At 54.3% G+C, this 25,237-nt stretch overlaps 1 protein-coding gene across 1 annotated transcript; it reads left to right on the top strand.

The window, feature by feature from the left end:
- The first annotated feature begins 1,443 nt into the window (after window positions 1-1,443).
- LOC126040511 (pleckstrin homology domain-containing family N member 1-like) lies at window positions 1,444-25,237 on the top strand. Its single transcript, XM_049805008.1, has 16 exons — window positions 1,444-1,523; window positions 3,213-3,312; window positions 8,941-9,087; window positions 9,466-9,546; window positions 10,898-10,985; window positions 14,336-14,460; window positions 15,970-16,119; window positions 16,522-16,602; window positions 20,768-20,837; window positions 21,299-21,453; window positions 21,851-22,045; window positions 22,421-22,681; window positions 23,271-23,423; window positions 24,144-24,356; window positions 24,594-24,642; window positions 25,044-25,237. The coding sequence occupies exons 1-16, from the start codon at window positions 1,444-1,446 to the stop codon at window positions 25,235-25,237; spliced, it is 2,142 nt and encodes a 713-aa protein (XP_049660965.1).

Here is a 25,237-nt window from a genome sequence, read left to right as displayed (position 1 = left end):
TTGTATTAATTATATCCTCCGCCGTTAATTCTTAAAGTTAATCAAACTCCTTAACAGCTGTCACATCATTTTCCTAGGAATCGGTGTCAACTGACAAACCCATAATTACCGGGATGGTCTTCTTTACCCATTGAAATATTGGTATCCCCATTAACTTATGCAATGTCTTTGCAGATTCCATGGTCCTGCAAGACTTACTGCAAATGAATAGCAGCGACCCAAGACCTTTGTTGTTCGGGTCCTGTAAAACTCTTGGATTTGAATTCTCTGGACCTGGCGATGCAGAGCATCTAAGTTTTGTGTTTGCTTTTTAAGAGCCACCTGCAGTACCGCGGAATGAAAAGGGATTTGTCATTTCCTGTGACTATACTGCCTGGTTTCTTTTCAATCCATAGAACAGAAATATTTATTCTGCGTGTACCTTTTGTATTAACTACTCGCTATTATTAATTCTATTTCCACATAGTAAGGGACTCCTGCCGTGGTCGTGAATCTTTGGTTTGTCTCCCTTTAAAGCATTTCTTCTATAAATATCCCTTTAGTTTTGCTAGTCATACACATTTCCTTTTGCTCTTTGCTTCCTTTATCAATTTTCTGTAATTCCTAGATTTCAAAATACACTAACCTTCCCCTGTTTATTTGTTATATTTTTATACTCTTTGTTTCACTTCACCTCTAATCCAGGCTGGTTCTTTTTAACTAATACAACTGTTCGGAGTGCAGCCTTTTGAACACCTCGGAGACCGCTTAAACTATAATCACCGATATTATGTCTCTGCGCCCTTTTTTCTTCCGGCTGAAGCGAACAGTGATCGATTTCCTTTCGGAAAAAAACGCTCCAGACACATTTATTAAGGGCTTTAGCTTCGCCCTGTTTGCCGGTAAGAAACGTTAGCGTGCCGTGGTCGCTCGCTCCATCTAAGCTGGGGGGTTTTGAATTCTGTTCAATTTGGGGAAAACTAGGTCCCAGACTGGATTCACCCACTTTGAGGGCACCGCTTAGGTTCTTCGAGAAATCCCCCAAGCTTGAAACGCTTCTCACCTGAAGAGGCAGAGAGAGAGGGGGTCTCGGGGGGGGGGGTGGGGGGGTGGGTGGGCAGGGACCCCCCCCATGGCTCGCAGGGGACCCTTGCCATGGGGGATGCCACCGTGCCCCCCCAGGCAGACCCCTGCCTGTCCCCCCCCCTGCAGGATGGGGGTTGCTTTTTGCCTCTTACCTGTCTCGCTCCTCCCAGCACCGGCACTGCCAGCCCCCCCCCCCCCCCCCCTTTCCCAAAACGTGGGCGGAGGAGAAGGGCAGGAGCAGGGAACCCCAGGCGAAAGCCTCCCACAGCCCACACCCACCCGAGTCCCAGCGGAAGGGGAGCGTCTGCCCGACACACACATACACGCACGCACGGAGACACAAACCTCCCCGCTTGCTTCCTTCCAGTACTTGCCGGTATGGGGAACATAACTTGCGTTCCTCAGGCACCTGGGAGGCTCGGAGGTTCTTTCCGAAGGAAGCCTTCGCTGAAGAAAGAGTAAGTACGCTGGCTTTTACTCTGGACTACTTTTCCAAGCGGTGCTGGCTTCCCTGTGGGTTTTTTTTCTCCCGTGCGATGCACCACGCAGAATTGGGCTAGCGGCTGAGTCCCGCTCGGGAAAGCCGGGAGTTATTTACGTGCTCGGCAGAATCGGGCTTTTGCGTGGTTTCGCAGGGTGCCGGGCAGTGCCAAACGCAGTCGGCTCGCCATGAGTGCCTGGGAAGGAATTCTAGGGCTCTGCCGGCGGAATATCCCGACGGCACTGCCCCCAGGAGAAACGCCATTTATTTCATTTCACTTTGCAAATTAAAAACTCCCCTCTCTGAGACAGGCAGGGCAAGGTGCAGAACGCCTGACACTCCTTGTTTTCACTTGCGATTTTTTTTTGTTCACGGCACCCAGAGCTGCGGTGCTGTGGGGTGAAAAAACAACATTCACGCTCCTCTTACTTTAGAGAGAAAGCCCCAAATCCTGACATTCTGCCCGTACAATTTGACCTGCGCTTGTAATCCTGAAGGAAAACACAACAGCGAATGTCTGTGAAATCCTCTGGGAACTTTGCTGCTGGGCTGGCCAGGGCAGCGTTCAGGTACCACGACGATGGACGGCTGTCCCAAAATAAATTCTACCATGGAGTGCGGGGCAAAATTCCCTGCACACTGCCCTTCCCACTGCCGTGCTCCCATCAGCCCAGTCAAAGTGGTGCTGCTGGTACCTAAGCGCCCGTGAAGCAGAGTCCTGAGCGCTCCGGGCTGGAAAGCAGCTCTGTCGGAAACTGGGATGATTCCTGACGAACCTGCCGGCCCCATCTACGTCGGGTTCAGCGTACGTTCTGGGCTTTGAGACAAACCCCTTAAACTCCGTGAGGCTGAGGGGTTTCTAATCAAGAGGAGACACTGAAACCATCCCCTCGGTCTCCTGTGCTGCTATAAATTGGGAGAAAACCCGTAGCAGTCTGTGGAGCTACTGTGGGGTAAAAGAGAGGGGATCAGTTGGGGAATTTGCAGCCTGGAGAGCTGACATGGCAGCGGAGCAGCCAAGCCCCAGAGCACCTCCTGTCCCCACTGACTCCCGGCTTCCCACGCTCACGGCTTTCCGTGGAGATAAGCCCGGTTTCTGCTGAACTAAACGCTGCAATCTGGTTGAAAGAGAGAGCGACTGCCGGGGAGTCCCAGCAAAGTGCTTCTTAAACGGCATTGGTAACTGCTCGTTAATGGTGTGCATGCAAGGAGAAGCCGGGGGCCTTGCTGGGAGTGGAAGGAAAGAGGGAGGAAAACCACAAAGATAGAAATAAAACTTGTTCGTGAATATATGTTGGTGTATGTGTACATACGCATCTCCACTCCAGGGGCTTTGGAGTAGTTGTCAGGACTGGATTTGGTCTTTGTATTTTGCAGTGGAACATCTGGTCCCTCTGCTGATTTGGAGACACAGCTGAGCCTAGCTGGTTGTTTGGTTATGCAAAGACATGTAAAAAAGCAAAGAAACGCCAACAAGTGTGGCACAAACCCCATTACAATTCTCCCGGGCGGTTTATCAGTCATTTGCTGGGCTGGGATGATTAGAAAGCCCGTGACAAATTGCTTACTTAGCTTTCTGGCTTCCTTATTTCTGGGCAGAATTCACTATGCATCAGCCTAGAACTGTGTTTGCATGTGTGTTTTGGTTTTTTTCTCCCCTCTGTAGACAAAATGGCAAGAAAAAACTGCCCAGCTTTTTTGGTATAGAAGGCGGGCAGGAGAGAGATACGACCACAGACAAAATCCTGCAGTATATTCCAGGAAAGGCAAGTACAAACACATCCAACCCCCCTCCCCACTGCTCCCGGAGATTCTTCCCACCCACCCCAAGGACAGCGCTGTGCATAAGAGGGATGATGGGGCTGGATTTGGGGGTAGCAGCAGGTCTATCTCAAGGAGATGGAGGTCACGTCTGCTCCAGGGTCCCCATGCAGGTGTTGAGGGCACCTGCCATCAGCCAAAACGTGCGACGGGGCGGGAGGGTCGTGCTGAGAGCAAAGCAGGCAGCGTGGTGGGAATATCTCACCCCCCACACACACCCTTTGCTGGTGGTTCTTTTGTTTCTGGGTAGCCTGTGGAGGAAGGGAAAATTAGAGCGAGCATTCAAAGGTAAGATGATTCATTCCCACGCTGGAATGAGACGGAGCAGGCAGTGTATTAGCAATAAGCCTTGGGAAGGTAATCAGGGAGGGCATGTCTGTCCCAGGCATGTACCAGCCTTGTGGCCATATGGCCCATTTCCCAGCACTGCTCAGGGAAAGCAGAGGTGAATCGATGAATCCCAGTATGTTTGCTCGGTCCCGTTGGGTGGGCCAGGGACGTGGACCGAGCTTCAGGGCCTGTTGGGCTGTACTGTGCATACATCTCCACCGCTGCGTGGCAAATAGGCTATGGGGATGTGGGGGGGAAGGGGAAACTGAGGCAGAGGCTCACAGCTAGACAGAGGTTATTTCAGAGAAGGGCAGCAGCAGGACATTATCTCTTCAGTTTCAAGCTGCTGGCTAGGGGTATTTCACTGGTGATGAGCTGCTTGTCAAGGGCTTGGTGTATTGCAGGACCCAGTTCTGAGCAGCCCTGCTCGTGTACTTTGGGTTGCTGCAGAGATTCGAATGTCTGCTCCCCACAAGCAGGCACCCTGCAGTCCCTTTCCATTCAGCTGCTCCCAGGTTGGCCCTTTCCAACCCAAAGGATCTTTGCTTTTCCTCACGTGAGCCTGAGAAGGGTGCAGGACGGGGATCCTACTCCTGGCTCGCGAGGTGGCCATGGGTGAGTGCCGTCCTCTCTCCTGGGGAATGCGCCCTGAACTGTACAGGTGGGAAGCACAGCAGAACTGGGAATGTTTCACGGACCTGCCTGTTATTTGTGAGCGAGAGTAATGGGAATGTGGCACGGGCATGGTTCCCTATGGGACTCAGCTGGCATCCAGAAGGGTTGGGCAGCAACCAGGGACCAGGTCCTGGATGGATCCTGAATGATTCCCCTGGGGAAGCAGGGAGAGCTGTCACGTTAGCGGATCCTGGAAGATGAATCCTGCAAGCCGACAGAACAAAGGTCACCGGGAGATTATTCATTTGGGAGCACAAGAGAGTGGGATGTCTTCAGGGAAGGAAGGAGGGTGGAGCAGTTGTTTAGATGTTACCCTCGCCTGGGGCAGATGGGATTCAAACGCCCTGCTCAGCCACAAGCTTCTTGTGTGGCCTGGAGAAAGCCTTGGCTTAGTCCCTTTCCCACTCCCGTCTTTTTAGGAGAAACACCTCCAAAAGCGGGAGGTGACCAGCCGCTGTGCGGTCAGATTGGAGAGGAGCCATCCGCATGGGACTCTTCCCATGCAATCTCAGAGGAGATGGGGTTGCCAAACCTCTGGCCATGGCAGGCAGTTTGGGACTGGGGCAAGTGACATCCCCAAAAACCATCGCCCCGCTGGACCCTGCCATGGGCGGCTGGCACACAAAACCGGAGCCTTTGGCTCCCACCAGCCTTCTGGCCCGTTTCCCGTACTTCCCAGTTACGGCTTCTGCGAAGCCTCAACAAAAGTGAGGGGGGAGGATGTGCCAGAAGAGTGGTGCTTCTCATTTGTTTCTTTTATCATTAAACAGCAGCTTTCGGAGCCCCAGGGCACCAGCCTTGCGAGGCTGAGCTTTTCCTGCTGCCAGGGTTAGTGATTCAGCTGGGAGTCACTGGGGTCTGCAGGGGCTGAGGCAGGTTAATTATTAACTTGCTCTACCTGTAGGATGAGGCATCCGAGACAGAGGCAGAGAGCGAGAAGACATGTCAGGGCACTTGCACTGCCAGAGACCCGCTGCTTCACCAAATCCTGAGAGAAACCAGGTTTCCAGTGATCTGCACTGCCTCAAACCCAGCGGGATAGCTGAGCTAACGGGAACGGTGCTGCTCAGGATGGGGCTGGGGGAGGAGAAGGCTTGTCACCAGTACAACCCAGCCAGGGGAGTAAATAGCTGGCTGGGGAGGATTTCAGAGGAATCATATATGCTAGTTTCCTTTCATTTTGGCTGCACCCTGAGGCATCCCCACGGTTTTGAGGGGGTGCGTGGGCCAGGGAGATAAGTGATGCTCGTGGAGGAGGCTGTGACAGCTCTGGTCCCCGACTCTCACGGGACATTGTGGGGTTCCCAGTACCGCTTTTTGGGGGATGACCAGATGCTGGTGGCTATCGTCCGCAATCTGTATTCTGAATGTTTGGAAACGAGACCGTCTCAGAGCGGGCAGGGATGCACTCGTGGGTCTGAGCTCAGAGACATCTGAGATTCAGCAGGAGCTGTTTTTTCCAGAGCTTGCGTTTAGTCTAGTCCTCCGCATCCTGGGAAATTGCCGTTGTACCTAAGCAGATGATGAGGAGTTTATGGGAAGCACCGTCAACCTTACAAAGGGTTTTTGTTCTGAGTGAGAAAGCCTGAGCCAGCGCTAGTTAGCCTACTTCTCCAAGTGGGGGACAAAGAAACCACAGAAATTGCGGATGGACAAAACAGATGAGCTCATGCCCAGTCCCCCAGGCTCCCTCTGTGGCCAGGGCAGGATGGTTTCCGATGCCACCTCTGTGCCACCCAGCGTAAGCGACCTCGCGGAGAAAACCACCGAATTGGAGGTGGCAGCTGTGGCCGCTTATTCTGCCCATGCCACCTGCGAGCCCGCTCGGCCGTGCACGCTGCCTGGGAACGGGGGTCTGATCCTGACCCATGGGCCTTCCCATGGGCTTCAGCTCCACGGCAGGAAAAACGGGGATTGTTTTTGTAACCGTCTTGGATAGTATTGGAATGAAAAGCAGCAGGTAGGAGGTGGGTGTCACTGCTGCCCCTGGTGCAGCACAAACAGGCTGTGCTTTGCTTTTACCCAGGACTTGGGGTAGCTGTTGGGTTTAGGGGTGTCCAGCTCCCTGCTGCTGCTCTCCTGAGATGTGGAAAGCTGTGAGGCATACGTTGTATTCGTTTGGGGTTTAACAGTGGCACGCCAGTGAAGGACATAAAATTGCTAGGAACAAAACCAGGAGAGACCTGCCTGGTTAAAAAAAAAAAAAGACCTGAACAGTCCCAATTCTTCCTGCAAAACCACAATACCTGACCACGAGTAACAAGACTGCCGGGACTTGAAAGACTGCTGTGGCACGGGCGGACGGCGCCTGCTGTCATTTCAGTGACATGATCCCTTTTTGACCACGGTCTTGGAGATGCCGCCACGCTTAGCCACTAAATCTAGCCTTCTTCTCAGTCTTGCTGCAAAGCCTTGCAATCTGGGGCTGCTAGGTGCTTGTTTGGGAGAGGGAGGGATTCCGTTTAATTTGTTTCTTGCCACGTGAACAGCGGCAGCAGAAGCGCTCTCTTTCCCTCCTGATCCCGGGAGGATCCCTGTGGAAGCTGGCAGGTTGGCTGAGCTCTTTGCCAAAGCTGCTGCTGGATTCACAGCTCCCACGTTACTTTTGCTTCTTGGGGGCCTTACTTATTACTGGGGAATTTGGCTGCCACGTTCCAGGCAGCAGCATCCCCCGGGCAGCTGGTAAGCTGGCGTTGCTGCTTATCGCTCTGTCCGTAATTTCATTACTTTATCCTCTCCCCCCTCCCTGCTGCTGGTTGCTGCCCTTATCCCAGCGGTGTTTTGTTATTGCTGTCACAGCTGTCAGGTGATCAGTTGCTCTTTGTTCTGACAGCGGCTTGTAGCACAAATGTAATCTTTTCCTACGCTTAATTGCCTCTCAGTGAGACCATTAATTGGCAGGCAGCAGGTTCCCACCTCCAGGGGAGGACCTGGGTACGTGCTCACGGGTACTGCGTGGAGCCGGCTGGAAAAGCAGGAGGGAGACTTTGAGCAGAGAAAATGTCCCTAAAAAGAGTTACCTAAATCCAGTGAGGCCCTGGAAGGAACCCCAGGCTTTGCAGGTGAAAGGGTCCCGACGGCATTAGGTTCCCGTTACTGGTTCACCAGCTCCCCTCTTGGCCCGACGTCCCCTGGCAGGGTTAGGAGAAGGGTTAATCTCATGCCGGAGGCGTGAGTCACGGAGGCCCCAGCAAAACAGATCTGGTTAGCTCTGCTGGCTCGTCATTTATCACGGGGCTTACGCAGCTGTCTCCTTGGCACGACGACGCGCGGGCAGCGGGCACACGCGGGCCAGACAGGTTGGGTCTGGCTGCTGGAAAGCCCTGACTGCGGGTTGACGGGCTGTCGCTCAATCCCCTGCTCGTTCCTGGAAATGCTGTTTGGACTGAAGCGTTATGAGCCCCTGGGAGCCACGTGCCACCGCTATACCCTGCCTTCCCAGCCCCTGCGTGGTCGTGGGAAGTGTCCCCAGCCAATGTGGCCACCAGTGCTCAGAGTGGGCTCCCAGCCAGGTGGGCTCCCAGCCTGGCGACTGAGCAGCGGGGCAAACCTTGCGTCTCCCACCTACCTTTCTCTTTTGCTTGGGAATGAATACCCGGAGTCCGTGACGTGTCTAACAAAGCTGACATTTAAGGCTCCGATATGCAAGTGGGGGTGTAGACCTGGGGGGGGAATCGGTGATGTCTGTGGCCTCGCTGAGATACAGCCCTTCCCTCCTACCCAGGGGACTCGACCAACCCCCAGAAATAAAAATGTTCTTCCCAGAGAAACTGCAGGGAGAGCTTTTCCCCCTTGGGATTTATGCAGTACCCAGACAGTGCAGCAGCAGCCCCGTGCTGCGAGCAGTGGGGTGCCACAGGGATGTGGGTTTGTGCCACTGCACAGAAGGAAGAATTTCCATCTAACCCAAATGCAGGAAATCTGGGAAGCCCGTAGCCCTGAGCGCTATCTCCCTCTCACATCAGCCCTTGCTCTCCCGCAGTGCTTGCTGGCTTCCCTCAGCTTTTTGCACTGACGACGAGCGTCTTCACGACTCAGTGCCTCGCAGTGCTTTTATGGCTGTGGGACTCTGCCTCAAAATTGTCTGGGCACCTGAAACAACAGACTGCACCTAGAGAAACCGAGGGATCTGAGCAGATGGGAGAGCTGAGGAATCCAGGTGGTACTAGAGCAAAGAAAACCTTTCCACTAACCCCAGTGGAAGGCAAGCTGTGTTTGCTTAGTCTCGATCGGTCCTTGTTCCAGGGAATTTGATTAGGATGGCAGGAGGTGGTCCGTGGAGTTGGGAGACCCTAAATGTAGGATGTGCTTCTGCAGCCCCTCTTTCCCAACCCACAAAGCCTCCCTTTAGGTCAGCATCTCCTCCTGTCCAGGGAGGACAGCCTCCCGGCAGTAACTGAACCCCAGCTCCACGCGGGGATGGAGACCCACCAACAAACAGCCCGGCCCAGACACCTGCCCTTTCTGAGGAAGCCGTTCTGGGAAAATGTTCTGTGAACATCTCTTCCAGACATCAGGCCCCCACCTTCCACCGCCTCTGATGTGTTTTTCCTGAATCCTTGGTACAGAATATTCAGAACCAGGAAAACCAGAAAGAAAACTTGGACCAGAGGTTCCCCAGCCTGTTTAAGAAGGGACGAAGGAAAACGGTTGTCAGGAATCTGGGCAAAATGATCTATTACTCCAAGGTCAAGTTTAAGTTCCAGCACTGCCAGGTAAGCTGTGGCACCTGATTGTGGGTGTTTCTCTTCTCAGGTGCGGAGACACCCTGTAGGACTGGGAAGTAAAGAGTAATTCTGAGAAATGTGACACACGGAGACTTCCTTGGGCTACTGCGTGGCCCGGGGACTTCTGCTGCTATATGGGGCATGGGTACCGGCTGGCACCCACCGGCTCCCACCCCAGTGGGGACCTGGGCTCTGCTTCCACGCTCAGCTGCTGGGCTGGCAGCAGATCCACCAGCAGAGATGCGGTGGTGGCCCTTGGATAAGCGACCGCTGGCTTCTCTGTGCACAGATCAGTCTGAGATGCAGAGTGAAGCTGGGAGGAGGAAGGCGAACTGAGATAAACCCCCAAATGTGTCTTTTCTGCAGGAGGTGAATGACTGCTTCTTGGAGCTGTTCCAGTCTTACCTGTACTTCCAGTCTATGGGCTCCAACGGACTCACCTACCAGGTAGGGCATCAGCCGGACACGCTGGGGAAAGCACTGGGGAGTTGGGCAGTATGGCCAAACTGGGGGCACTGGGCAAGATGGGATGTGACAAGGGAGGGGGCTCTGCTGCTGGGGCTGCCTCAGTTTCACCTGGGTCCTTGGCCTTGCCTGTGGGTAGAGATAAAGGACCCCACCGAGGTGGGATAGGGGCTTGTGCAGGGCTGGCAGGCGGGACTAGGGATGGGAGGTGTTTCGGCTACCTGGACTTATCTTTGCGTGGAGTGCCAAGCACAGAGAGCTGTGCCTCGGCAAGGGTCAGAGCTCCTATTGCTCAAAATCCCACCGGCCTCAGCCCTATTGCTCAAAATCCCACTGGCTTCAGCCCTGGCTTCTGAACCAAGGGGGAGTTCTTCATCTGCAGGGCAGAGGAAGAGGCACGTGGGAGAGGGTGCAAAGAAAAAACTGAGGGAAGCCTTGGGGAGCTATCCCAGCAAACCATCAAACTTTTTAACCTGACGATGCTGGTGAATTACAGACAATGGCCTGTTTTTGCACATGCGGCCGAAAAACCACAAGCGAACAAACGGGAAGCCCTGAATATGGTCTCCCTCTGCACAAGAGAGGAACTAAAACTGAGCATGGCTGCTTTGTAAAAGTTTGTAAAATTCGTTCCTTTTAGAAAAGATTTATTGTCTTCTAGGTGACTTGAGGTTAATGCAATATGCCAATACAATCTCCCGAGTCATCCAGCAAGCCAGCCTTCAGCTGAAAAGACACGTCAGAATACAAACAATAGTACAAAATCTCCCATTTACTTTATAAACAGCTCCTTAGTTTATTAATTTTAGAGGAATTAAAAAGGAATTAATGTGCCAGTACTGGTCCCTAGACATTACAGCAATTAACACCTTTTCAAGTCCTTGTTCAGAAAGCCCAAGACAGGGAGCACAAACTTGTCACCTGTTCTTGTGCTTCGTTATGGTGGGACTCTGAAGAACTGGAGTATAGAAACTGGACAGCTCAATTTTGCTTTATGGTCATTTCCATCTTCTGGCTTTCTTGTGTTAAATCAGCGTTGTTTTGCTGAGGTTTCTCTTAAAGCTGGAAGACTTGGAATACAAAGAAAGTTCTTGCAAGCTTGGCAGAGGATTGCTGTAGTAGTGGCCCCACGGTGCCCAGGGAACTGCTGAACCTGCTTCCTCTGGGAAGCGTGCTGGATCGAAGTCCCAAATGTTTCGCCCCAGAGCAACATTTTCAAGTCTAACACTGTGAGCCACAAGTCTTCTTCCAGTCTCCCACAGCAAAGGGTCATTAATTGCAGAGCCTGCCTGCGGGCTGCCCCCCAAAATAATGGTGTGTTCTTCTTATGCAGGGACTGCTGCCTTTAAAAGAGCTGAATGTGTGTGAAATTGAGAACGGGAAGAGCACTGGGCAGGAGGAGCACGCTTTCCGCATTGCAGGTTGGTGCCTCTTGGTTTGCTTTGAGCAGAGAACAGAGGGTGTATGAATCACGACTGCCTCTGCTCCTTGTCCCGCTCTGACCCAGTCCCAGACAAGAACTGCATTGTGGAAAGAGGTTGCAGAGAACTGAAGCTTTTCCTCCCAGCATTTGTATCTTTCCCTCCGAGGCTTCTCTGCTCCTAAACACCTGGACGGTGATGCCCAGGGCTGCAGGCAGGGAAGGGACTGGGTAGGGAGCGCAGAGGAAGGATGGTCCTGTGCTCCAGCTGGTTAATACTCAGGACACACGGTGACAATTCCCACTTCTGCCCAGTCATGTGCCCTTTGTGCACCACATTTGAACGAAGGGATGGGATAAAAGACCTTCTCCCACCTCTTGTTCCCATATAAACCCCGAAGCCAGGGAGCGACTCGGAGCAGGCACGCGTGCAAGCGCTGTGCGTGCTGATGTACGGCACTGCTCAAGTAGACAGGATGGGCAACAGTGCCGAGAGGTGAGTTGCCTCCCCCAGTAATGCCAGGCTGGTGCTATCAGGACCCAATGTCACTTTACCAACTCGTCCCTCACCAGCACTCCTGCCTCCACAAGCTTTTTAGACTTTTCTCTGAGTGATCTTGCTTTATAAAATTTTTCCTGGGGTAACAACCGGTCTGCAGCTTGGCTGGAGGCTTCTTTGGGCTTAGTCATTGCTGAATTACAGCAGTCGCAAGCCCCCAGGAGTAGCAGTTAAAGCACTGAAGTACACAGAAGTAAGTAAATAACCCAGTAAGGATACAGAGCCAGGAAAGCTTATTTGAGTCCTAGGCCCGCTGTCTACGTACTCTGGTGTCCTCTGTTAGAGAGAAAGTTATACAATGGTCACTCAAACAAAAAAATTACATAAATTGTAAGAAGGAGCTGGTACAAATGACCCATTAATTTTAAGGACTGCTGAGTTGTGGTCTTGTTACACTGTACTAGGCAGGGCTCTCCAACCCTTTTTGGGAGTCTGTAAAATGAAAGAAACCTTCTCCCAGGCACAACCTGTCAAGGGTGCCTGCACTGGGGTGGGTGGACTTGTTCTGCTTGTATGAAAACATGTAGGAGCGTCGCTGGGTGGAAAATTGCCTCAAGCTTTGTTGGGTTTGTGTCCTGGTTAGGGAAAGAACAGACCAAAGCCTTTCTGACAGAGCGTGCTGTATATACCGGGAAGCAGTGACACGAAGAAACCAGGGAAGTAGCGATATTTAGGATTGCCGAGGGATCAGTGGAGCAGTTTTATTTTTCTGCTAGAGGGGGAGAAATCCAGGCTCGGAGGGGATAAGAACCTTGTCCGAGGCCCCACACAGGGTCAGGGTGGAAGTCTTTCGTCTCGTGACTCTGAAACACAAAAAGACACGCATCCATTCTCTTGTGAAATCCTGCGGCCCCAGTAGTTCCCCATGAACTCTACTTTCTAGGGTAGTTCAGTACGTCAGAAGATGCTGGCGTGATCATTGGAAATGCGGAGGTGAAGCACGAGAAGGAAGCCCGGCAGCGTGTAAAGCCGTCCCTTGGTGCACTGGCACGGACAAGCGACGGCGGCTGTTCCGTCGCCTTGGCTTTGCGGTCCATCTCTTGCACAGCCTCTGATGCTGATGGAGTTGTTGAGCACCTTGAGCTAGCCCTGCCTCACCTGCAAACGTGGCAGCTTTTTAGTGTCTCCAGACAGAGATTTGGGTGGGGAAAAAAACTGCTGCTGCTCCAGGAAGGGGCTTTCTTGCTTCCAATGTTGCTCTGGAAGCGTTCGCAAGGAAAGAGGAAGGACAGGGAGGAAGAAAACAGCACAAAGGCCGGCACAGGTTGCTCAGCGTGGCTGTGGCATGGCCCTGCCGCAAACGTGCCCTTGGGGCTGAGGGAAATGGCAGCAACTGAATTAGCAGCAGCCTTTCAGGCTCTGCTTCACAGCCTCCCCAGCAGCTCCTTGCACGAGCTTCGGGCATGTCTCAGGCTTCAGGCTTAGGCAGGAGTCTCTTTTCTCATTTTCTCTTCCTTCGGGGCCCTGGTTAGTTGTGGCAACGCGAACAACCCTCAGGATACATCCGAAAGGCTGGTCTTAGAGGAGGTGGCAGGACAAGCAGTGCCATGTTAAGGGTCGTGCCCTACCAGCAAAATTCCTGCTGTTTGTAAAAGGGCCTGGGTGTCCAGAGGAGTATTCAGAGCTGCCAGAATATCTAGGTAACGCTAGCACCTTTATACCCTCCCAGCAGCTCTATAAAGTAGGGAGTCACTTTACCTCCATTGCAAAGACAGGGGAACCAAGGCAAGAGGAGACGAGAGAACTCCAGAGCTACAGTGGTACATAGACACTTAGATGGCCAGTAATGTTTGACACGTAATTACCGTAATGGATCGGAACGGAGTGACTTATGGGAAGTCACTCAGGGAGTCTCTGCCTCAGTTTCCCCACCTCTGCTTTATCTGTATTGGTGCATTTCCTGGCAGGCAGAGGTGTTTCAAAGTCTTAATTGACTGTTGTTCTTAAATAATGCAGGAATTATGGGATAAAAGACTCCACAGAAGGGCAAAGTATCATGCTTATCCAGTGCACTTGCTTATCTGAATACTTCCAAGTCCCGCAAAGCCAGATCTTACTGAGCATGCACCAAGTATGGCTTAATATGAGATCACTGGTAAATTATTAATCATAACATGCCTTCTGCAGCCTGCCAGAAATTATTATTAACGTCACTAGGTTGTCTGCAGTGAGTAGCAAGAGGGTGTGTGAGACTTTTTTGCTCACGCTACTAAGCGAATGATAGCTGGAAACATTAAAATCAACAAGATATAGGGCTGTTCCTCCCTTCAAGAGTATGTCTGAGAGCAGTTTCAGCTTGTCTGGCACAGATTATATTTGGCGAAGCAATAAATAAACAGTGTCAGAAAGCTACCAGTTCTACGTATAGAATGCTAAAGTGAAACTAAGAAATAGCATGAAACTTTTGCCTTGAGTTAGGCGGTCTGCAGCAGCACCTTGCGATAGCCTCCGCCGGCAGAGATGCTTTTCACGAACTATTGGTGACTTTTAAAGCTGAAATCCGTCTATTGACTTCAAGCCTGACTTTTGTACTGCCTTTGATTTTTGTTCTTGGCCTGGTTTTGGCCTGAAAAGTGGCTGGCGGTCAGAGCTAGATGTGAGCTGATGTGAGGCAACGTGCTCAAGGCGGTGGCAGGAACACTGGAGCATGATGACAGCAGAGCAATGCACTCGCAGGCGACCGACCCATGGTGTGATGTGCTGAGCATAACAGCTCTGGCCAGCCGATTACTTATTGGTGCTGCAATTGGTGCCCTTATCTGCTCAGCTCATCTTGTGTCTCGCATACCTAGGTCCTCTGCTGAATCCCCTTATCGTGTTCTGCCCTACTGAGTCAGAGCTGAAGCAGTGGCTTTATCACCTGGAGAAACAGATCCAGCTGAACGGAGGAAGCCTTGGCTTGCCCTTCCTCTCTCAGGTTGGTGTCTTGGGACGCTGAGGTGCGCGGCCGTTTCCCATGCCGTGGGCTCAGAGCCGAATGACTGGGGAAGCTGGGCCGGTTGGGTGGATGCTGCACTGCTCCTGCTGCGTTCGGTAGGAGGGATAATCTCTGCAGCCAGCCTCTCTTGGCCATTTTCACCACGCTTCTAGGCGCTCACCGAACATCTTCCTCTTCCAGAATCCTGAGTGCCCCGTGGGGGGCTCTGGGCACCTCCTCCGGGCTGGAGAGCTTGAGCAGAGGGCTGGGGATGGAAGGGTGGAGGGGCTCCGGGTCCACTTCCAAATGCTCCTCGCTGTGCTTGCTGCTCTTTCAAAACATTGGAAGGAGATGTGGGGTTAACTCCTGGCCTAATCCCCTTTTTCCAGGCCGGCTGCTTGAGCGCTTCGCTAAATCAGTCAAGGAGGTGCCCCCCTGGCACGGCGCGCAGGGCTTTCGGTGCCACTCGTACCACTTCCAGCAGCTGCCGGCGCTGTGCGTGGTCTGTCGTTCAGCCTTTCTGATGCCTGGGAATTGACCCCTCTCTGCCAGCAGCATGTACCAGCCTTGCCAGAGCGCTGGCCTGGGCCAGGGCAGCAGCGTGGCAAGGGCTTCTGTGTGACCTGCCTGTTTGCCAGTGCCTTACAGCTGACCCTGGGCAATACACCTCAAAGCTCTCGATTCCTTTAGTTATTCCACCACCCCTAAAATAACCCTGGATAGACGTGCTAATTACTCACGCTGGACAGACATGTTCTTGCTTGGGAACTCCTCTGCCTACGGAGGAACCGTGTATTTGTGTTCAGATGGCCTTAGGGTCTTGGGTCTGTGCAACCAGCGCCGGAGCGAGTGTGGGATTTCAGTCTGAACGGCAACCCCAAAGGTGCTGTACTGCTGAGACCTGACGACAGCTTGCTGCGTTTCTGCCGCGTGTGTAGCGCACACAGCTTCTGATTTTGGAGCTTGCCTTTTGTGCAGTCTCCTGCGAGGGAAGGGTGCAAAAAGAAAAGGCTTTGCAAGAGAGCCTGGCAGGGCGTGTGTGCTGAAAGGGAGACCTGTGACCCAGAGGTGCCACCACCACAGCCTCTGAAGGGTCAGAGGTTTGGGTCTGGTTCAGAGAAATTCTCACACAGTTGCCTGTTTGTGCAATTATCTAGAGTTTACAAAACATTTGGAGGCGGAGACTGGGACTGGAGCCTAGAAAACAGGACCAAATTCAAGAGACCTGCCTTCTCTTCCAGTCTCTGCGGGCTGTTTTGCTTCCCTCCCTGTCTCCATGTCCCCACTTGTAAAACAAAGGTATTCCCCTTTGAAAGGCAATGTACAGATGATGCTAGGTCGCAAGTATGATTATTCAGTCCCAGCTGGAAAACTGGCTCCTGCACAGATTTATTTACTCTTTCCTGCTTCTGCCACACTTGAAAAGTGTCCTTAGATGGGCCATGTGCTAGCTAAACTCTTAGGGGAGGACATGTCTACCCTGCTTCTCATTTCTACTCCTGTCCCTAGAATGACTGGAAGCAGAGCTCCATAGGGAAGGAGGAGCTGCGGTGGTCCGTGCAGAACATGCCCGTCCAGGAGTGGCGAGGGACCCAGCGGGAATCCCTAGGCGATGTCCTCTGTGTTTCCAAAGTGAAGCTTCAGCATCTGCCTTTCCAGGTAGGACACATCTCTGGGGAGCGACCTCCTGCCAGCACGGCTCAGAAAAGGCAGCGGATGCAGTGACTAGGCGCAGACTCCTGCCTACCTGCTGCCTTAATCCAATGGGTCCCTGAAAGGGCATTTTACCCACATCCCGGTAAAGGGGATAAGGTTTTTTTTACTCCTCCCGTGGCCCAGCAGTTGGTGCCTGGGGACAGCACGTGTGTAACCAGTTGCAGGACAGGGCTGGCAGCTGGAGCTGGCAGGAATCTCCCATGGAGCCCCGTGGCAGGGAAGCAGCTCGGCTGTTTCCAGAGCCCTTGCCTCAGGCTGCTGTCAGAGAGACAAAGTAAAGGGCTCTCCAGATCTGAGCCCTGCCTGGCTGCTCACAGGGAACCCTCTTCCATTTTACTTTCCAAGGAGCAGCATGACCGGCTGTTAGTGCTTTACCCGTCCACGCTGGTGATAGTATCTGAAGAGCGCAACAGCCTCTGTTTTAAGGTAAGTTCATTTTGGAGCACCTTCCCGCTCTCTTTTACCCATCCACAGCGGCTATTTCGGCACTTCTTTGGCTTGTTCCTCCCTTCCACCTGGGTTCCCTTGTGCTCCTCGTGTTGGCAAGGGCTTATCCCTCCACGCTGCTCCCTTGCCAGCTGGCAGGTGAGCCGGCAGAGGGATGTTGCAAACTATCTTCCCATGAGAAACACCTTGCCCTCCTACAAAAGCCCCGGGGGGAGAGGAGCTGGCTGCCAAGGAATCTCAGTCTCTGGGAGGAGGGAGGCTGGCATGTTTCTGTGTGGGTAGGCTGGCAGAGAGCCTGGCTCGCTTGCTTGAGACGGGAGCTGGAACAGCCCCAGAGAGTGGCCCTGCGGGGGCTTTTCTTCCCAGGCCCCTCTCTGTGGGACCACTTGGAAGCAGGTAGCATCCCGGCAGCGCATCGGATGCTGGTGGGGAAGGGCAAAAGCAGTTAGTTGGCTGGCGGGCAGAGAGGAGAGGCTGCTGCCGGCGCACGGCGTTTGCTGCTCTTTCCCTCTGTGGAACAAGGGCCCTGAGCGATGTCTGGGCATGCCAGCGAAAGGGCCGACAGGGATGTGGAGGCTTGAGTGTCCCGGGGGATGCGAGACGAGCTTCTCTAGTCCACTGGTGTGTCTTTGCTTGTAGGAGCAATGCTGGGAGCCTCAGCACAGACGGGCATTCGCGTTGCCTGAGGGCTGGATGGCCCTTAAACTTGATTGCCAACATCCATCTTAGACATCATCGCCATGGCTATTAGACAGCCCCGTGCTTTCTGGCCCTCTTTTCCCCGTGCTAGAACTAATGTGCCAAAAAGAGCGCTGAACTGTCTGTGAACCTGCACGTGCAGCACCACCGAGCAGAGCTGAGCTGCTCCTTCAGAGGAGCAGCATCCTTCTCCGTCGCTGAGAGAGGAGCCGGTGGCAAGGAAACCCTGCAGAGATTGAGGGCTTGTGAAATTCAGTGTGAGCTCAGTGGAGTCCTTCTTCACACGATTTCACCGTGTCCACATCAGGCCCCGAGCCACGCGGGCTGCTTTTAATTCAAGGGCTACCCCTGGGAAGAAGCATAGAGCATCTCCCCAGCCGGAGGAGATGGCTGTGCCTGCAAAGGGAAGGGGTGTGAGGAGGGACATATGCCGGTCAGAGCTCTCCTCCATCCCCAGTGCAAGAGGGGAGGGTGTTTTCCAGCAGCTGGTGGCTTGTGTGACACACCTCAGACAGAGCTTGTTTTTGGGAACGTGTTGTTTGCAGCTTCTGGGAATGGGGCACCATGTAAGGGGACCTTGGGCTGGGCTCTCAGATTAACTCATCTCTTTTGAAACCTTAAACCAGATTTGTCTGCCCTGTCCGTGCAATCTTCCCTTCCCACGGTGCATGAGCCTTGGTCCCTGGGCGTCTCACTCGCTGGGGTAATGGCAGGGCTCTGCGCAGCGGAGCGCGGGCAGGAGGTGATTCACCAGCCTGTGACACTGCGTTGGGAACCTGATTTTCCACAGGCATGTCAGGGCACAGGAGCCTTCTCCGAGGGCTTCTGCAAATTAACTTCCCTTCCCTGCGAGCAGACACCGAGCTCTACAATTTGTGTGTGAAGGAATAGCCCGGCCCTTTTGTTCTTCAGTTTCATGCAAACCACAGGAGCTGCCGCTGCCAAATTTGTGTGTGGGACAGGGAAGGGGAAGGCAGGGGCCGAGCCTGCCGGGATGGGGCTCACCCAAAGCAGCAGCCTCTGGCTCACCGCTGGTGGGAAAAAGCCCTGGGCGAGGTAGAAATAGCAAGGGGGGAGCTGCTGGAGGCGGGGGGCAGGTTCACGCCGTGCCTGGGGAAGGCTGGAGGGGCTTTCTGCAGCCAGCGTGCGTGTTATTTGTGGGATGCTGCTGCGCTTCCCTAGGTGGGACTCAAGCCCCCGGGTGTTTCAGCCCCCTCCCGTGGACAGGAGGCTGTTGCCGAATCTTCTGGGGGAAGCCCTACGCCATTGTCCTCAGCGTCACCGGCCCCTTCCACGCACAGCCTTGCAGCACCCGCGCCAGTTGAAGCGTCCAAGTTCGTTTCTTACGGCAATAGGGGAAAACAAGTCATGGAGCGTCGCGTGAGCTTTCCCTCCCAAAGTCAGCTTTTCCCATGCTGCTCAGCCCATCCATCGCTTTTGGTGCAGGAGAAATACCACAGAAGCCTGCGTGTGCCCACAGGCTATTGCAGAGAGGCAGCTGGCCAGCACAAAGCACGGACGCCCTGTTGAGCTCCATGTTTCCCTTGTGGCAAAGCTGTCACGTCGGCCACATTCCCCAGAGCCTATGCAGCTGGGACAGCTTTGCAGTGGGGACGTGATGAGGAGTTTCTGCTAAACACCTTATTTTGCAGCCCGTAACCTTAGGCAAATGAATCCTGACCGATTGCACCTTTTGAGAGGACCTTTGGCTAAATGACAGGGCTTTGCTCCTGCTTTCTGTGTTTCCTCCTCTGCCGGGCATGGGGGAGAGTGGCGTGAGGTGGGAATTTAATCTCCTGAGCTCTTCCCAGACCCTGTGTTTGCCATCCTGGCCAGGAGCTGCTCCCGGGGCCATTGCCACCAGCTTCCCCCGCCTAATGCTCCGTGCCTACAGACAGGGTTAGGGTGACATCCAGCTGAGGTGAACAGGGGCTTAAGGAACAAAGGAACTATGTGTCACTTGGTTTCCCCCTGCTCAGAGAATGAGAGAGAGGAGAAATAAAGCAATGAGCTCATCTGTGAGACAGCTCCAGTGTAAAATCTGCTTCAGCTGCTCTCCCAGGACTGTTCTTGTTCCGTTTCTGTAAGGAAAATTCACCTCAGGGAGCCCCAAAGAAAGAGGAGACCTACGTCCTAATTTAGTGTTGACAAACCCTTGGCCCTTCTGCCAGGTTGCCTATCCCAGAGAATGAAAGTGTCAGTGATGACACTTAAAGGACATCTGGCAGCAGAACAGAAGAGCAGAAGAGGTCTGGGACAGGCAGTCCTGTTCTGCCAGTCCCACAGAGCTCACATGAGAGCTGGGGCTGGCACAGACCAATGCCCGTGGCAAATGTTGGAATGGCCAAGGGACACGGGGGGACAGCAAGGAGGACAGGGGTGGATGTGCATGCAAAGGTACTGTTGCGCTTAGGGGCAATAGCACGTGGTAGCTTCTAAGTCGAGTTTTTGCAGGGACAGGCTGCTTTAGGTTCTCTGCCTCAGCTCCCTGCTAATAGGAACATACGTGCAGTGCCTGCCAGGGGCAAACCTCGCTCCGATCACAGGAGTGGCATTCACAACTGGGCCCTACAGCACGAGAGCTCACGTTTCACCAGCTGGCATTTACAGGGCTCAACCCTGTCTTTGTAAGGCTTTGCAGGGTATGGATTGTGGGGATTCCTGTTTGCAAGGCTGGAAGTCCCAGTCCAGCAACTAAAACCTCGTTCAGAACCATGTTTGCAAAGTTTTCTGGAGAAGTCAGCCATTAAACTATGGGAAACTGTCGAAAACAGAACTTAGAAGGGAAGGAGTGTTTTTCCAAGCTCAGATCTCCGGAAGGACTTTGTAAGCACAAAGCTTACAGAAACAGCTCGTGCAGTCACGCTGGCTTCAGAGGCTTTGTTCCTGCAATAAGGCTGGTGGTGGGAGAGCGAGCTGTGAGCAGGGAAGGACAACGCTGAGTCAATCTGCTGGAGACAGAGTTCTCCAGCACACCTATAAGAGTAGAGAGGTACCCAAGTCCTCGCCCAGATTAGCAGCAGCTTGGGTGCCTCTCGTCTCCTGCAGACCCAGCTTAGGCAATTTAGGCTCTGAGCTTCCCCTTCCTCCTCCTCCTCCCCACAGGAGACCCTCATGGGATTGCCAATGGGGTCAAGCTGTGCTTTCTCCCCACGCTGCATGAAGAGCAGCCAAGCTCCTGCCAGCCTTGCCCCATCCTCACCAGCGGCCCTGCGCTGCGGGCTCCCCTCCTTGCGCTCCCAGCTAAGGTGGCAAAACTTTGCGCTAGGCTCCTAAAGCCTCTTGGCCTCCTTGACGGGAAAGCCCCTGTGGAAGCGGAGTTTCGCCGGCCGGGTGCCTGCAGATGCTCCAACCCTCAAGCGGGCAGGGGCAGCCACGTTGTCCTCACCGCTCCACGTGTCTGCGCTCAGCGGCACGGTCCTCAGCCGCCTTCTTTCTCCAACAGGGTGAGCTGCCACTCAACGCCATCCAAGTGCTTTTTGAAGAGAATGAGAAAACCTCCTTTTTAATAGAAGGTGCGTGTCCGATGTGCCGAGGGGTGCGCTGGCAAGCAGGCGCGGAGGTTTCTGGGGTTGGGCTGGTTTTGCTAAGCTGCTGTGGTCGTCTTCCTGGCTGTGCTCGCTCCCGTCGGCACCCAAGCTCTGTGAACTGAACTGCTTGGAAATTTCGGACCGTCCGTGCCCTGGCTGCAGGGCTTTGCTAGCAGGGAGAGGCTGGGAGCCAGCAGCAGCGCTTGTCGCAGCGTTCCCCCTCGTTTAGATCTGGGCTGTGATTGCCCCTGTTCTACGTTCAGCCAGGTGCAAATGGTCAGCACCGAAGGCAGAGCATTCCCGTTGTCCCTGCGCCGGTGTCGGGGTCTCCAGATCCCGGGAGAACGTGGGGAGGGATGGAGAAAGGGGATTCCCATGGGTTTCTGAAGGAAGCGACACAGACTGTCGCTCAAACACAGTAACAGCAGCGAGCGATGTTTTTACAGGTCGACTAATCAATTCGATCCGGGTGATCTGCCGCAGCTATGATGATTACCAGGAGTGGCTCTACTGTCTCAAAACAGCCCAGTTTCGAAATGCCGACTCCTCCCTCTCCGGATCAGAGAGTTTCTCGGGATCAAAGCTGCCACACCCCGGCCAGGTAACAGATGTTGTGGATTTGCATGGTCATCAATAGATGTCTCCCAGGAATCCCGTCTGTCCTATCTCTGGCCACGTGTGAGTACTCCTGTGACGCAGCAGCCTTCAGGTGCCCTGCTGGAAGGCTGTCGTGAAGTTGCTGATCCCTGCAAATTATTTCGAAGCCCTATATTACATTACGTAGGCATTTATTGCATTAAATTCCTTCAAAAGCAGGCCCCCGGTCACAGATTGTGACAGTGTTGTGCGGTGAGGCATCGGCACAAGGACGTTAGCAGGGACTGGCGAGGATGGGGAGACCAACCCTGCCAGCACCGCGGCCAGGATGGGGTCAGGGTGGGATGCGCCTGCGGCCACGCGGAGGGCTGTTCCCACGCACTGTTCTTCTCCCCATCTAGTTTGCCGGCAGTGGGAGAGGGTCGCTCACTTCTGACGGCCGTACAAACTCCTGGGCGTCGGGAGGGAGAGTGGCCACCTTAACGCACCTCTCCCAGACCAGCGGCTCTCTCCCCGACGGACAATCCTTCCTGCTGATGCCTGAGAGCAGGGTGCTCGAAGACCCCCTCTCCCCTGGCTATTCCCAGCCTCTCCATGTAAGTGAACCCCCCAAAAGCCTGGGATGCGTGTGGGGACAGACGTTGCCTTTGAGCGGAGCGAGCTATCCGGGTGCCTGGATGGGCTGAGCTCGGGTGGTCGGTGTTTGCTATGCGGCATAGCAAATCCACGCCTGGAGCCTGTATTTGCCCCGGCTCAGCTTTGTCATTGCTGATAAGGGGAAAAAAAAGTCTGCCGAAGAGTTACAGCCCAATACTCCGCTCTGCCCCAGGATTGTTGGGACGGATTGCAAAAGGGCAAAATGGCACTGTTCAAAGGTCAGGAAATCCCAAAGTAAAAGCCCGGGGTGGGTCTGCCTATCTGGGGCTGGCCCGAGGAGAACCAGCTCCGGGGTCTGTCTCTTCTTGTTTCAGTCCCTGGCACAGACCAACTGGCCAAGCACCGGGCTGCCCGCGCAGGACCTGCGGAGGGGGGGCAGCGCCAGAAAGTCCAAGGGCAAATGTGGGCCCTGTGGCCAGCAGCCTCCCAGCCAGGACACGGAGAGGACCGTCTGCAGCCTCATTCCCGAAAACCCCAACGGCGAGCTCCTGTCCCCGGTGTACAACGAGCCGTACTCCCCGCACGGCTCGCGGCGTCGCCCGGCGGCTCCCCTGCCGCACCTGGACCTGAGCAACGTAAGGAGGGCTGGGATGCGCTTGGGCTGCCCTCCTGCCTGGGAAGGGTCGAGCAGCGGAGGAACCGGTGCACGGTTCGCCTTTTCCTTACGGTGCTACGTGCGGGGATAGCTGTCCTGGCAGGTGCTGTAGGGCGCACGTTGAAAGCTGTTTCCATTTGAAAATGGCCCATGGGAGGTGAGGTTAAACACGGCAGATGGAGCAACGTCCCTTGGAGCCCTGAGATGCTCCCTTGGAGCCCTGAGATGCTGGGCACTAATTCCTGAGGCAACACGAGCACCAGTGCTCTGCAAGTAGGAGTGTTATTACTTCATAGGACACAGCTTCTTCTTCTGAGGGCTTTCCAGCATGTGTCCATCGATGGTTTAGCGCGTGATGCCGTATTTCCCTCCCTTCGATGAGTGCGCATCTGCCTTAGTCCCAGGGAAATCCCCTTGTTAGCACAGGCAGGAGTCAGCCCCGCCATCCCGCAGGGCTGAGCAGCGTTTGGGACTTGAATTGCAGGGAGATTCCCCGCTCCCATCCCTCCTGGGATGAGTCGCGAGCAGGGAACGGCACGCCATGTTCCCGTTTCGATTCTGCCTTCTAGCTGAACAGATGGAGCTTGGTGGGAAGTCAACCCTCGACAGCTTCCAGCTCCCTGGAGAAGCCGGCCGTGCCCCGCTCCCCCCTGTACGCTGACCCCTATACGCCCAGCTCTCCCAGTGCCCGCAGCGTGGCAGGCTCCAGCATCCTGGAAGAGGTACCCTGCGCCTTCGCTGCTGGTTACGGCCCTGACTCAGCGCGCAGGCTTTTGGCTCCAGAAATCGTGCCTCGGGCCGTTTCTTTTCCTGCTGTCTGCCTGAGCGGGATGTGGAAACGTGAGGCCTCCATTTTGGGGTGGGACAGGGCACAGCATAGTTCTCTGTTTTTTCAAGTCAGGACAGAGTCAGAGGGCAACAGGTTTCCCCTGGCTTATCACTGGATGCCAGCGTCACAATAATCCCAGGAAGAGCCAGAAACTGCAAAACAAAGGCGGAGACTGAGATATGATCCAGTCTACAGAAACTAGAGATGAGTCAGGCACAGAGACCACTTTATCGACCCCCAAAAATTCCAGCTGCGATAACTGAGTGCCTATTAAAGGCTACATTTCTGGTTTTGCGCATCTCTCGGGAAAAGACTGTGGCTGGCATCCCCCGTACTGCTGAAGTCCTCCCTTCCCTCGGAGGGTTCTGTTTCATCCTACTACCTTCACATCTGGCCAACTTCCACTACCCCTGGGGGTCATTGCGAGGGACTCGCAGCCATTCTTCCTTTCCCATCTAAGGCCTTCAGGATTGGAACGTAGTAGACTTTGCAGGGCAGGCAGAAAAACCTTGTTTCGCCTAAGTCTGTTCATAGCAGGGCTGGCTTACAGGTGGAGGAGTAGCTCCCCAGCTTTCCATCACAGGTATCAAATCTAGAGTTTGTTTTGGTTAAGTTCCTGCAGTGTCACGGACAGACGGGTTCAGCACAGGCGAACGGATGCTCAGCCATCCCGGTACCCCAGCATCTCTCCCCGCAGAAGAGGAACTGCCAGCCCGTGCCCAAGAGTCAATGCAGAGAGGTGCCTGCGGCTCTGAGTTACAGCACCCCAGGCACCTCATGCCGTCTCCAGCTGCGGCCTCCTGCTGATGCTTCTTACCTTGAAGAGGTGAGTTTGTAACCGCAGTCCTAGTGCTCCGCACTGCGCAGGCTGCAAGGGAATACATGAGGGTGCAGGGGTCCCGGCTTGCCTTTCTCCGGGCTGGAGGAGCGGAGTCTCTGAGCCCTTTGCTCTGTGATGGGGTGCATCTTGGGGAGCAGGGATGGGGGAACCGAGAGAAGGTGTGTGGTATCCCAGGACTGCAGTGCTAAGTCATCCTCATCAGTGTGTCTCTTCTTTTTTCAGATCTCTTCTCTGCGAGAGAAACATCTGGGCTCTTTGTTGCAGCCATCAGGTGAGACTCTTGGGAGGCTGCAGCCCACCCCTCCTCGCCGGTGTCTGTCCCTATAAGCATCATTCAAAGCAGGGCTGAGAGGGAGCGTGAGGACTCACGTGTGTCTTTCCTTCCTCCTGCGTCCCTGTGGTGGGACCGAGTCTGTCACCCTGCTCCTTACCTGCGTCTTTCTGGTGGAAGCATTTGTCTTGGCTTCCACTCACTTGCCCACCGGCTCTGGCCACCCGTCACACTCGGGGGCTCGTGGTTTGTTCTACGGCACGCTTCCACTGCTTTGCCCAGATCTGGTTGCGTGTGGGCTACGATTACGCTGACCCTCGCCTGTACTCTCTGCCGGCAAAGGAGAAGGCAGACTGGGTTGCTCATGAGCTCTCTGAGCGTTTCGGTCCGTTTTTCTGCAGATGGGAATGTCGGCACTTACGACCTGCCAGAGGCCAGCTGCCCGCACCGCGACTCCGCAGCCTACCACGACTATGCCGAGCTCCAGAGCTTCCAGAGCGACTTCAGCTATGACAACCTGTGGGAAGCCGAGGAAAAGGAGCTGGACACCCCGCACGTCTCCCCAGCACCCGGCCAGCAGTTTTACCAGGCTTGA

This window comes from Accipiter gentilis, chromosome 1 (assembly GCF_929443795.1).
Source record: "Accipiter gentilis chromosome 1, bAccGen1.1, whole genome shotgun sequence".
NCBI classification, from domain to species: domain Eukaryota; kingdom Metazoa; phylum Chordata; class Aves; order Accipitriformes; family Accipitridae; genus Astur; species Astur gentilis.
Note: the sequence above shows the minus strand (reverse complement) of the source record. Positions and strands in the feature narration are given on the sequence as shown.